The sequence below is a fragment of the Molothrus ater genome, chromosome 8 (genome assembly GCF_012460135.2).
Source record: "Molothrus ater isolate BHLD 08-10-18 breed brown headed cowbird chromosome 8, BPBGC_Mater_1.1, whole genome shotgun sequence".
In the NCBI taxonomy this organism is placed as follows: Eukaryota; Metazoa; Chordata; class Aves; order Passeriformes; family Icteridae; genus Molothrus; species Molothrus ater.
The window spans coordinates 9,365,975-9,380,036 of NC_050485.2; the positions used below are offsets into that span (position 1 = coordinate 9,365,975).

General features: G+C 42.6%; 1 protein-coding gene across 14 annotated transcripts in view; it reads right to left on the reverse strand.

The window, feature by feature from the left end:
* The window catches only part of CAMK2G (calcium/calmodulin dependent protein kinase II gamma), a 116,101-nt gene that overhangs the window by 48,234 nt on the left and 53,805 nt on the right, over positions 1 to 14,062 (reverse strand). For all 14 annotated transcript variants that reach the window (XM_036385281.2, XM_036385285.2, XM_036385283.2 and 11 more), the window contains exons 4-5: positions 2,739 to 2,793; positions 2,102 to 2,167 (exon numbers count right to left, since the gene is read on the reverse strand). In XM_036385281.2, the coding sequence (XP_036241174.1) occupies positions 2,102 to 2,167; positions 2,739 to 2,793 (121 nt within the window). The remainder of the gene's footprint in view (positions 1 to 2,101; positions 2,168 to 2,738; positions 2,794 to 14,062) is intronic.

The following is a 14,062-nucleotide window of genomic DNA, read 5'->3' on the forward strand; positions in this document are numbered from 1 at the left end:
CACCTGTCGCATAACAACAGCACAATCCACCCATGGGTGAGATTCCAGGTTGGAACCATCCCTTCCATTAAACATTTACTTGGCTCCCAAGGGTGCACGTGGAACAGAATAGGGATTTTGACAACTATGGCTGGGCAGTAAGCACACAGATGTGGACAACTCAGAGAGGTCTATGTCCTCACTGTAGGATCTCTCAGATCCTTCTCTGACTTCTACAAAACACAGAGGAACAAATTTGAAATAAGTGAAATATTTGTGGGAAGGAAAAAGGCTACAGGAAAAGATGGGAACAGGGTGAGGAGAGGAAGAGGAGAGGCGGTACAGCACTGTGTATTTGCTATCCCCCACCCTCTGGAGCTGGCAGTACAATCCTCAGGGTCGGAATCCATGAAAATCTCCCTGCTCCCAAAACAAAAATGTATAATTAGAACAGAGCTGAGTCTGAGCGAGAGAGATATTCTGGCCAAAAATGGCAAAAGTGTGAGGTGTCCCAGGCGAGCCAAACACGGCAGATTGGCACAGACCTCGCTCCCTCGCTCTCTCAGACTGCTCTGGAATTCAGCACAGCATGGGGAGAGAAAGGGAGGAGTTTCACTCTGTCATCTTGTGGGCACTTGGAGACCTGACCAGCTGACAGTCAGAGTGCTGAGCACCCTGAGGAAGGCTCACAGAGCAACAGACAGTCCTCCTTTTCCCCTAACCCTGCCATAATTTTCCTGAACAGTGTCAGTCACTGACAGCTTTTGAGCACTTCAGGGAGCAGGCACTGGCAAGAGGAACAGGGGAAGGATTGTGATTGATAACCTCAAAACTTCCCAACTTCAAGGCAGAGCGGCATGATTGACTGTGTATCCATCTGAGATGCTGTGCCTACAGGATCTGTACACCCCACTGAAAACATCTATGGGGCTCTCAGACCTCTCTGCCAGGAACTCCAGCAGAGCTGATGAGTTCACTGGCCTTCCCAATCACCAGATGGCTCCTGGCAGAGCACACAGGGCAGTGCCTCATTTGAAAGCCTGCAATGACCAGAAGACACACACTGTAAATGAACCACAGGGAAAACAAGTGCCTGCAGACTCCATTAGCAGAACCTACACCAACACCCCAGGTCACACTCTCTTTCCCTCCCTGCACCCAGTATCTCGGTCCTTAAAGTACTGCCTACCAAGCTCAACCTGCCACGGTACCCACTACATCTTTCTTACTCCTCTATTCTCATGGCTCCCCTGATTTCTGCTTCAGCAAGGGTTAGTATGGGATAAGAACATGACTGGTGTTCAGTCTGCAGGGTGAAATGTCACCACTGGGCCACTCTGAGGCCATGCAAAAGCAGAGCAGGAGTGGCCTAATCCCAGCTTTGATTCCAGATGCTGCATGTCCAGCAGATGGATGGGTCAGACAACACCCTCAGCTACTGCTGCACAAAACATCCACCCTGTATAAACAGGGACATGCACGTACCACTTCAGGAAACTCACATGTGGGAGAGAGGGGACACATTCAGGAACAGAAGGGCATAACTCTAAATCTTTTTAACATTAAAATATGAAGGTTGCTCTCTCATGTTGTGCCTTCTGTCACTGCACTGACCAGCAGACAGGCAGAGAGGGCTTCCACAGAAACACAGCCGTCAAAGCCCCCTCTCCTCACTGTCCTGTAAACCATTACCTAGACACAGGCAAATTGAATGGATCTGCCCAACAGCAGTGGCACATCACTGGAAACCCTGCTAGAAGAAGAAAAAGGCCAAGCAGGCAGCACCCTCACAGCTCTCCCTTATGTTTGCTCTGTAAAGACATTCTGTCACCAAAAAGGCCAGGTAGACAAAGCTGCTAACAGTGGATCTCCCAGCAAAGAGCACAGCATCTGCAAGTGGCAGAGACAGCAATGTCTCCAAGTGGGCAAGGGCTAGAGCTGTACTGAGTCAGGCTGTCTGGTGACAATTAAGTTCATGCTAATAGCAGAAAGAGGATTTGTTTCATCCAGACAAGGGGCAAGAGTGTTAGAACAAAGTCACACGCAGATCAGCAGTCAGGAAACTCATTCCACTTGTACATGTACATGGAACATGCATGCAAGGGTCTGGAAACAGTCTTACCTGGCATCTGCTTCACTGTAGTATTCTCTAGCAACAATATCTTCAAAGAGCTCCCCTCCAGTAACCCTGGAGTGCAAAAGAACAAAGGATGTTACAGAGCCCGTGCTTGTGCAGTCAAAGGATGCATATGGCCACCCACCAGGGCCCTTTGCCAGAGCCTGCATGGGTTACTGCCTTCCAGGGGAACCAGGGCAGAGCTCCACCATTATGGCACCAGCACTGCTACATTCACATGACTGAGCCCTTGGACTGCCTTTGCACCAGCAGTGCACAGGACACTGTTGACACACTGTGCACGAATTGCCCACACACCCCTGCTGAGCATAGGTGTATGCTGAGCTTGGGAAGAACCCCTGTTGGGCTGCCTCAGAGACAAAAATCAGTCTCCATACACAGGACAGACATTCTTTGCCATCCCCACACTTACAGCTGGTGCAAGGAGCCAGGAGCTTTCCTGGTCTGTCCCCACCACACAGTCAATGGATTTTTGTCAAATAGGCCAGAGGTCTATTTGAGGTATTTACAGGTCTCAAAAGAGAAGGGGAGAATGATACTAATGCAGGTGCTATTTATTCCACTCTTAGTCAACCGCCAATGTGACTGCATCACTGGTGAAGCATCAGAGACAGACACTTACAGATCAAAGACGAGGTAATGGAAACCTTCTTCTGAAATACTGTCATGGAGTCGCACTGCAAAAGCAATCAAGAATTGGAGATTTACAGAGCATGTAGCAAATATGACACTTCACAAATCAAACTCATGGACACAACCAAGTCCTCCCTCAACCCACTCAGTCTATTAATTCCCCATGCCCTTTACTCTGTGTGCTCCCTCAGTGACCTATTTTCTTCTGTTATCTCAAAGGAACAGATGGGTGTCCTGTACATACATTCACCCCTCTCCAGCATCAAAACAAGCTCTGAGTATTTTTGACCTCCTGTTCATTCTTCTTCTCTAATGTTTCAGTACCCTCCTTTCACATCTGCCAACTTTTTCCTACATGCTCATATTTTGGCATTTCTCCCAATCCATTATTTCCTAAAACAAACCTTTTTCTTGAGTCCTGAAACAAACCCTCAATCCATAAATTGACTCTGACTCTACTAGCATGTCAGTAACAATGGTCTCCTTTCTGCCATTTATCTGTAAGGCTTAACTATGTTCTCTTCTGTTATTTCTTTTTCCTCACTTCATTCTGATTTACACTGCAAATCCTTACCCAAAATTCAGAACCAGTTTCTTGTCTCATTTTTCTGACCTGCTTGTTTCCAAAGACATATTTGATCACATTCCGCTTCTCAAAATTTCATCCACCTTCAGCTATCCCTCCTTAATTCTGCTCCTATTACCTAAATTAACTTTCATCTTTTACTGTTCCATGTCCCAGGCTCATGATGGGCCACTATTCCCTAATATTCTGGGATCTCTGAGGTTCTAATCTCTGAGGTTCTCTTCTCCTTTCCCCATGTTACACACAGGCAATAACTATTGTATCTATGCATTCAGCACAGTTCCATTCCCTCTTGCCTGATTCAAAATCTCCATTTCTTTGACCATTCTTGGATACCTAGGCACTATTGTAACCCAAGAGGACAAACTTCATATGGCTACAGAAACCATACTTTTTGCTTTTTTCCTCTGCTGCAGAGCATCACTCTTTTCCCTGCCAATCAGTCACAAGTTAGCAATTCTCTTTCACTCGATTCCTAAGCCTTCACATCCTGACTAGAACAAGACGTCTTCTTCATATGACCATCTATAATCTTTGTCTATTGATTCACCCAAGTAAAGCAACTAGCTGAGACAAGACTGGGTCTCAGTCACTTTAACACCTTGTAATTGAGTATTGACCAAAGCAGTGTTGACCGTTCTCGTCATTACAAGAAAAATCCCAGTTTCAATGGCCTAAATGCCAGTTCCAAGAGCAAAACTCAAGTATCGGGCTGTCATCTGTTTCAAACGTCTTTCCATGAAAAGAGGATCTCATTTCTTTCACAGGCTGCTGGTCCTGACACACTAACAGCTCCTTTACGACCATAAATTCAGCTTTAACACAGTGGTTGAGCAGAGCCCACAAAAGCTGCTCATATCTGTATAACCTGTTGACAGAGGTTACAAGAGAGTGAAAAATATAATTATGTGGAGACACTGGAGAGAAAAGTACTCCTGAAACCTGATTATTCATAATAAGAAAAACAGAGAAATAAAAACAAAAGTATTCATCCAGTTAAACTTTTCTTCAAAAATATTACAGTACTGTGTTTTTTTCTGTCATCAGGGGACCAGTGATGCATGTGTCTAGTAGGGTAGGCTAGACAAATGCACACATCACAAAAGGAGTCTCAAGCTGCAGCAAGAGGGAAGTTGCACAACAGTAACAGAGTGTCTTTCAAAATACAACCAAACTTAAAAGAGATCAGTATTTGCCAAGGAAGCTCATCTCACTCTATTCACCAGAAGATGAGGTGGATTAGTTCTATTAGCTGATTCTGTTACCAAGAAGCAGTAATTCAAACCATGTTTCCTTCCTAGCCAAACCCTTTTAACATGGGGATTCTTTTAGATGTAGGAAATTAGACCCTGCCAATACCACTCACAGCTGGAGTCACCTGATGACTCTTCCCATTCAAAGATCTCTGATGGATGTACTACAATGGTTAGGTTCACAAGAACAGACAGAGGGGGGAGTAGGAAAGAAAAAAGAAGCAAGTCAGACAACAAGGCACTAAATCAATTACAGGATATGGTGAAAGACTTCACCCAAAGTTTTATTCAGGAGAAAAAAAAAAAAGTCCCATCCACACAAAAATACAAAGAGGTTTTGTAGAGTTCACAAGCACATCTAATTTTGTAAGACTGACAAGTCTTACAGATAACTTTTGAAATAATACCTAAAAAACCACAGAGCACTAGTCAGAACTGCCAGAACAAATGCTGTCCAAAGGAGCAGCATCAATTACAGACTGGTAGGTAGAAAGCTTTCCAACAAAACCAGCTGCTCAGTCAGGAGAAAGTGTGCATCACCACTTGGGTGATATTGCCAAGAAGCACATAGATTCTGGGAGGAATAAGCAGTGGTTTCAATACAGCATCTTGATGAAACAATGTTTTCAGCAAGCCACAAAGAAAGCCTAATGGATTTTTTAAAGTATCTCCTGAATCTGGTACTGCGGTGGTACTCCACTAAGGGTCTGCTACTCAAGCTGTCCCTCCAATTTTAAATGCACACATGTGACTGCACTGTTAAAGAGCTGTGAGACACACACAAGACACAACCTAGCTAACTGCTCTAAGCATACTTTTCTTTGCTCAGTCTTCCCTTCAGCCTTATCCTATGTAAACTGATTTTACCTGTACAGGAAGCATCTCCCACAACACTGGTCTTTTGGAAAAGTAACTAACAACAGAAAAGATACCAAATGGCTCCCTTTCCCCAAAAACTCAGATCTTCAGCACACCCTGCAAGTTAGGGCAAGTTTTTTTCTGTCTTGTGTGGGTGTGTGCGCAAGGTCCAATGCCCTAACGCAATCCAGGGTATTTGCACAGAGCCTGATACCACACTGAGTGGCTCAAGGGGACATGCTGCGGTTACCGAACCTAACAGCAGCTGTGGACTGGAGTTCAGGCACTTTCTAAGAACATCTGCTGTGAATATTACTTTTCCCTGCCTGCTGTCTTCAGAGTCTCACTGGAAATCTTGCCTCAAGAACAGAACTTCAAGCTGCTACTTCAAAGTGTTCCAAAATCCTTGTGCACTTACCTTTTTTATTTTAGAAAGAAATTTTAGAAAGGTATTATATTAAGGAGAAAAAATTAGGCATTTTTGTAAAAAACAGCAATGCAGCAACAGTCATGCCATATGGTTTGCATTCCATGCCTGAATAAAGTGACCTAGTACAGACAGCCTCAGCTCTCTGATGCCTGAGTGTGATACAAACCAACTGAACATAAGAGGAAAATCTCCTTCATAACAAACTGCACCAGCCTAAAAACAAATGCAAATTGCTGCTGAGTCACGCAAAGCAAAGCTCTGTGAATGCAAAAGTTGAAGTGAATAATGAAGAAATCAGAAAATAGCTATCAAATTTTGTAAAAATCCACCTGAACTTCAAGAACATAAGACATTGAAAAGCAACAGGCATCTCATCTTTAAAAGGTCATATCTATAATGCTAATTGGTATTGGGGTCACAAACACAGAATATGCCTAGCCCAGTTCTGACCCACATCTCCCTTTCACTCTGTCCAGTGTGCTGAATATTATTATCTTTTTACTCTTACGTCAAGCACAACAGGCCAGGAGGATTTGTGCCTGCCACGTAAGCCCCAGGATGAACATTCCCCGTATCCCATATCCACAGGAAACAGCAGAGCAGGGCTGTACAGGGGCTTAGCCCATGGCTAGGGCAGACGGGCTCTTGTCAACACAGGGTGATTTCTGGCAACCTGCTGCAAGTAAATATCTTAAAGCAAAGAAGTTTCCAAAGTTGCAACAAAAAGTAAGTATAGAAGCAGAATTTCACAGGACAATTCCCAGTATTGTCATGCAGCAATCACTCATCTCTGCTTAGGAGAAGGTAACATAGGATGAAATCTGCTTACTCCTATGTATCAGTAGTCTTTGCCGGTCCTTAGGGAAAGTGTTCAAGCTACAGGTAATCTTGTCTGCTAAATCTAGGTTCACTGGTGCTCCAAAGTGTAAAGCATTTTGATACTATGGGTACACAAAGGACAGTATCAGCCAACTACTTCTGCACCAACACACATCGAGTGCACAATGCAGTATTTAGGGCTCTCAAATTAAGTTGCCGGTGTTGCAGAGCCAATAAAAGACAATGCAGAGGTTTATGATTGTCTCCTGGGTCATGGTAATTGCAACACAGGAATTCTTCCATGCAGCCTTAGTAATGCAAACTCAAAAGTGCTCTGGGATCTTCTGGACTGAGCCATGTTATTTAAACATCAGCCACTCATTAGGAAAAACCACAGCTTCACTTTTCAGCAACTTTCAACCAGACATCAGATATTTGCCTGTATCATGGAGAAATGGAAGAAGTTAGAGATGCTGCAAGGGCTTATTTCAAGACACTCTGCATACCAGAAGCAGCAGAATAAAACTGGAGGGTAAAGTCTACCTGATTCCTCTTCCATGGACACTCTGCAATGTGCCAGGAGGTACTGAAACTATTACAAACACACATGGCCCGACAGCCTGCAAACCGAACACTACTGTCCATGGCAGCACAAGTGACAAGTGAACTGAGGCAGATGGCTACCACCCACACTCCCTGCTTCCCCAGCTGCTCAGCAGCCTGGGCAGCCAAGACAGGAACTGTCCCACCATCTCCAAGCCTGGCTGTGTGCCAGGACACTTCCTGCACGCTTCACATCACTCAGGATGTCTGTCCCACGAGGAGCCACCACCAACCTGTGCCTGGCTGTGGAGCTGGGTGCTCAGCTCCCACCCCAGCTGTTTCTCTAATTACATTAAACACGCAAAATTCAGTTGCAGCTGCTCAGGCTGCTTCCAAAAGGACTCTCCTTTTAATTAAAAATTCGCTATTAAAAAGCATTAAATTGTGTAATGCAAATAATCCTCTAGAAATCATCTGTCCCAGCAGCTAATGCCCAGCTTTGTCAGAGCAGTGACCAGCAGCAGCAGGACAGTTAGCTAACAGGACACAGCAGGCTGCTGTTCCCCAGCCCCTCAGAAACGTGCTCTGCTTTCCTCCTCTCCCCAGCCTGACACAGCGAGGTCAGGGTATGCTGGACAAATGCCCCAAGCACACAGCATTTTACACCAAATGCAGTTCCAAAGCTTTGGAAAATGGAAGAGAAGGAGGATTTGTTAACACTCTGCTCAGGTTCAGAGAGAACCAAGCTGCTGCAGGCTCTGCAAAGAAAGGCAAGGAACACTGCTAAGGAAGTATGACAAGGCCCACAAGCACAGAGGTGGATTTCCTGTCCCCCTCACCATTGTTCTTACTGTAACCTTTTTAACTCTCCAGCCCTAAAAAATGAGACTAAGGTAGTGCCCAGTTGGGAAATTCCCTTATGCACAGAAATTCACAGAATTCACAGGAGCTGCAGGGAGAACAGTACCTCTCCTGTTAAGAAACCTGTCTTTCTGCAGAAGTAAAAAGCAGAAGTAAAAAAGAAAAAAACCCACACAAAGTATTTTTAAAAAACATTTCAGTGCCAACTAAATGCTATTCTTCCTTTGATTTTATAATGTCTGTATTGAAAAGCTGAAGTTCAGCACACAATACATAACATCTAGAATGCCCTAGTTAAACATTAGATGAGCCAAAAGAATATTCCACAGGAATATTTCCTGCTCTCCTGATAACAGTGCAATCATGACCATCCAGAATTATTAATAATTTCCTATTAGCCACATAGCAGATAAGCAAAGTACTTCTGATAACCACTAGTATTATATAAGAGCTTTTTCTAAAAACACCCAAAATAATAACAAGCCAACTTCACTGGTATCTCAAAGAAAATAAGCAGAGAACACCCACTTTATTAAAATTAATAAAATACAGATAGTGGCCACGACAAATTTTAGCTCTCTCACACAATGCTCTGCATCTTGGCATTTCTGCCATCAGGGCTGCATCCCTGCAGACAGGTGTTGTGCCTGCCATCCCCAAACCTTGCTGTGTGAAACTGATATTCTCAGCTCGTGCCTGGCACTGCCCAGCACAGCCAGGAGCCCCTGGCACGGCCGCAGGCTCTGCTCCAAAGGCCGCCTGTCGCCTGCAGGATTTGACCGGAGTGCAGGCCACCCCCTGCTGCCATCAGGCCTTGGGCAGAGGGAGCCCAAAGGAGGCTCTCTCCATTCCTCAGTGTGGGGGGCAAGGCAGAAAGTAGGGGAATCCTCCTCTGATTTTTGCAGCACCTCTGAGTGCACGGAATCTGGCCCTCATCCCACTATTTATTTTTTTAAGGGATTGCTTGCACACAGATAAATCTCACAGCTAAATAGATGAATAATGGAGTCCAAATATGTCTCTAGCATAGACCAGAGAGACATACAGAATAAATATATCCCCTGGCAAGGAAAAAAATGCAATTATTACTCCATTCCCAAACTGAGATGGATTATGTAGAAATGGTTTTCCTGAAACCAGAGGAAAAGCTATAAGAAGAGATAGCAGTAAAAGAAGAAAATATGCAGATATAAATAATAGTGAAGTAATTAACTGTGAAAATCAGAATGAGAAATGAAAAGGTGGACTGCCTGGGGTTTTGGAGAGCATTCCATCAGGCAAACATGCATGAGCACTCACCTAAATCTCTAACAATACAGAGACTAGAAATAACAAATGGTAACTTGCAGCTCAAAGGCCCAAACTTTGTAGCAGGAACTCACTTCAGCTGATAGTCTGTTTGAGGGATTTTTGAGTGTTTGTTGGTGGTTTTTTGGTTTGTTCTTTTTTTTTTTTTTTTTTGTTTTGGCAAGGTAGGAGGAGAGCAGGTTAAAGGTTTAAGTCCAAGAATATTATTGTTTGACCTCTTAGAAAGCTCAGCAACTTGCTGTCCTCTCAGATAGCCCCATGACACTTCCAAGGAAAAGCTGCTCAGTAACTGAGAAAGTCTCAAAGCATAACTCTTACCAAAAGGTCTCTTTTCCCCCTACTCTACCTTCCCTATACCATCCCCTCTGCACCAGAAACAGTCCCTCAGCAATAAATTGCAGGGCAGCAGATTTAAACAGCCAGCCATGCATGGGAGCATCCCACTTGAAAACCCCTGAGTATCCATAGGGAGCAATCATGGCCAAAACGCTGGAGAATCCCCTGATTTTAACTATTCTTTGCACATTACATCCTTTCTGTCCCAAATGCAAAGGCAGTCTGGATGCCTGCAGCCAAATGAAAACAAGGAAATCTGCTGTTTACAGCAAAACACAGCCTACACTTTTTTCCTTGTTCACTAAGGAAGCAATTCAAATCTCTTGTTAAGGAAAAGGTGATAGGAAAACATTCCAAATGGCAGCAGGGGAGAAATACTGAAGGCTTTCTAATCAAGACTAGTATGTTAAAATGAGGAATGAGTGAACCTGAAGTTGTGGCTGATACCACCAAGACAAGAAGTCCAGTATTAATTCTGCAGATGTGATCCACACACCCTGTTTCCCACAAAGGTTTGCTATTTGTGGGATAATCCAGCTGGGCTGGACACAGAAGCATAGCATTCTTCTTTCTGTCTTTGCCCCACTTCACACCTCAGCTGTAACCATCATTTAAGGGCACACAAACTGGAGCCCTTTTCTTATACACATCCATCAAAATCACTCCCACAACTCAGAGGTAGGAGGAGGACAGACCACTTGTCAAAGGAAATGAAATTCAACTGGGTCAAAAGAAATTCTTCTAATTCACAGGAGATTTCTATACCATTTTCTCCCCATTTTAAATAAGGACATGCCTAAAATTGTGGGTTTGTGCTGAGAAAAGCCAATGGATAGAAGTTAAAATAAGAAGAATTCAGGTGCAAGCATATTTTGGAGAGAAGTCTGAAGTAGGAAAAACCTGAAAAAGCAATAATTCTGATAGATGCTGAGGACAGCATTTCACCACTGCTATAAATTCCCTCAAAGAAATTAACTCTGAAGCATTCAGCAGAGGATACAAAGGCAGAAATCAGGAAAATATTTTGGGTCTGGCTCTCGGGCTACTACCAACCTCTCTTAAAACATATGGTTTTATTATTCTAGACCTAAGTGCACGCAGCTCTTCACAGCAATGGGCTGCCATGAGCTGGGGCACAATGACCAACCAGAAGTGCTCAGTTCCAACTATGAACAAAAGATATTCAAGAACTTCTTTTGTATAGTTAGATTAAAAACACCTAATAAAAAATACAGCTCAAGTGATGACAAATCCAGAAAAGAGGCCCATATTTAGACTGCCATAACAAAGAAAATTTAGGAGAAGGGCAACACCTAACAACACAGCGGACAAAACCCACACACAGAGCAGACTTCTGCTCTGTACACTGAACAAGTCACAACCCTACCTTTGTAGGAGAATGCTAGAAAGACTTTTCAAAACTATGAATGATGACTTGGACTGAATTTTGCATCATTATTGCTTTGGGAAATAAGACAGGAAAGGTCATGTTTCTGAACTTCATATCTGCATTGAACATACCTGCAGGAAGATTCTAGGGTTCCCAGCTCTGTTACTGCTTTGAACCTTTGATAGGTAGCAGGAAGTATGAGGGAAAAATGAATGTTTCACAAAGACAGTGTCTGTAGTGGATGAACTACAGGACTTAAAAATCAAATTCAGATTTTCAGACTGACTAAACTTTTCAACTAAGCAGAAGACCAAAACAGCTCTTCCTTTAAGCAGGAGTTGATATTCAAGACATTGTAAGTTTAGCTCTGATCTTAGCAATTGCACAATTTTCAGTAGCACAACCAGCAAAGCATCTGCAAATGAAGGGTCAGGGCTATGATTGTTCTTACAGAAATCTACCTCTTTCCAGAAAAACAGGGATTAAGGGGGAAGCAGCTGTATCATTCTCTTCTACACGTTCAGAAATACATCCATGTCTAATGTCACAAGATCTATACCTAAGTGAATCACTGAACACTAAGTTGTTCTAGAAGTGGAATTTCCCACAGAGCCATAACTCTTGCCAACTTCCACAGGCACTTTATCTCTTTATGGACAGTGGGGTTTTAATGATGTTGTCTTCTGCCTCTTCTACACATCCATATCCTCAGTAATGGGTGCCTTTTTTGAAAAGAACAGATCACTGACTGATCTCTGTCCAGTTCTGCTGTATTTGATGACGATGGCTGGCAAATGTCTCTCTGGGCCAGAATGCAAAGTTCTCAAAGAGTTGTCAGAAGGAGAAAGAACAAACTGAAATTTAGGGAAAGAAGTACTTACTCTAGTGAAGTCTGACCAGCTATAATGACACATTCCATATCATGCATACCATAAGATGGAAATCAGAAGAAAATTGCCTCGAGTCAACTTTCTTTTGTCCAGACAAAAATCCCTTATTGCAACACCAAGCTTTTAGAAGGATTACTCCACTGTGATTACCTTGGCCATAATGTGCATCTAAAGACAAGCCAAACACCCAGCTACAGAGTCAAAGCCTCTAATTAGAGCTGATATTTGATGAAGGCATGTTAGGATAACTCAGAAAGCAGTCATTTAAAAACAAACCCAACATAAAATGGGAATATCACTTCTACTTTTTATCTAGAGAAATCTTTATTTTATCAGATAGCAGTGTTATGGTCATGCACTGCAGTTCAGAATCAACCGTCCTGCAGTAAATGCATTAAACCACAAATTCAACAGCGGGCTTGCTTTATATCCTGTGTACAGGCAAGAGGGAAAAGCAGCCTGCCTCACAGAGTTCTAACTTTCAGTCTTCTGCCCAGACTTGCTACAGGCTCAGGTCCCTGTTGATTTGCTGCAACACAGTTTGCAACAAAAACAGTAACAACAAAAGTTGAAATTGAAAGCAAGTGCAAAAGCTGCAGAATTCTTTTTGGTTTGTGCAGTGTTACCATAGCTCACACTGAGGCAACACACCAAGTACTCACTCAGAAGAGTTTACAACATGGAATGCCAGAAACTTGGTGATTACTAACTGCTAATACACATTTTGAGGAAAAAAAAAAACCCCACTATATCAGAGCAACGTTTCCCTTCCATGACAAAATAACAAGTCCAAGGAACATGGAAGTAGCAATGCATGTAGCATCTGGACTTCAGCAAGGCCTCTGACAGCATCTTACATGCTCTTTCCACAAGCAATTAAGAAAAAATGTGTATTCAGAACTAGCTGACAACAGTGTTTACAACTCATTGAGAAAAATACTCAAATTTTATCATTGTCAAACTGGAACAATGAATCAAGTGATATCTTCAAGATTTTGACTGGAGTCCAACAGTACTCAACAGTGTTATTAACTAGCTACATGATTCAATATATGGCATTGTTATCAAAGACCATATTCCTGTGGGACCTGAAACCCTTTTACACTATCAGAAGAAAAATCAAAATGGTTTTGACAAATGTGGAGAGGTGAACCCCCAGACCAGATTTCTTCTTTTTTCTGTCTTTTTAAATAAAGATAAAGGTAATATACAGTCAGTTCAATAGGGATTCTCATTTATACAGGAAAAAAAAAAAGTGCTTGCCAGAAGTTTTGCAGAAACTAGTCTGGACCAATAATGTGTCAAAAAACAAATGTGCATCAACAATATATTTAAATGAAAGCTTCAAAGGTTGATGTACAAAACAAACATCTTTGGTGGGACAGGTGAAGCAATTCTTTCCCCTCTGGACAACACTGACATGACCTCAGTCACGTCCAATTTTGGGCATCACATTTCTAGAAAGATATGAAGCAACTGGAGAGAGTCCAGAGAAGGAGGAGGGGGAAAAGGGAAAAAAAGGACTGGAGGTCTAGAAAATATGACATATGAGAAAAGATTGAAAGAACTGGGTTTGTTTAGTCTGAAGAAATAGACTAAAAAGAGACATGATAACAGTCTTCAAATATGTAAAAGATTGTTACAAGAAAAAAACTACTTTCCCCAGATACTCCAGATACAACTAGAAACAACAAGCTAAGTGAAAGGCAAATTATGTTTTTAATGTTTAACTGACAGAAATTGAAACATTTGAAAGACTGCCACCAGGGGCTGTGAAAGGATTAAAGGTTTTTAAGTACAAACATGCCTGGAACCAGCCAGATATAAAAGATTTTCACAGGATTGCTGAATGAACCATATGACTTCTTGAGGTCTTATTCAATGCACTTTGATTCTGTATTGTAGGCATAAAAATTGATTCCCTTATTTTTATCTGTAAGCACTCATTGAGTTTACAATGACTAGTTCCTTTTCTTAAAAGAAAATCTCTTCTTTCTAGGAAGATGGGAAATTCTCTGTAGAAAATGCAAGGGACCACT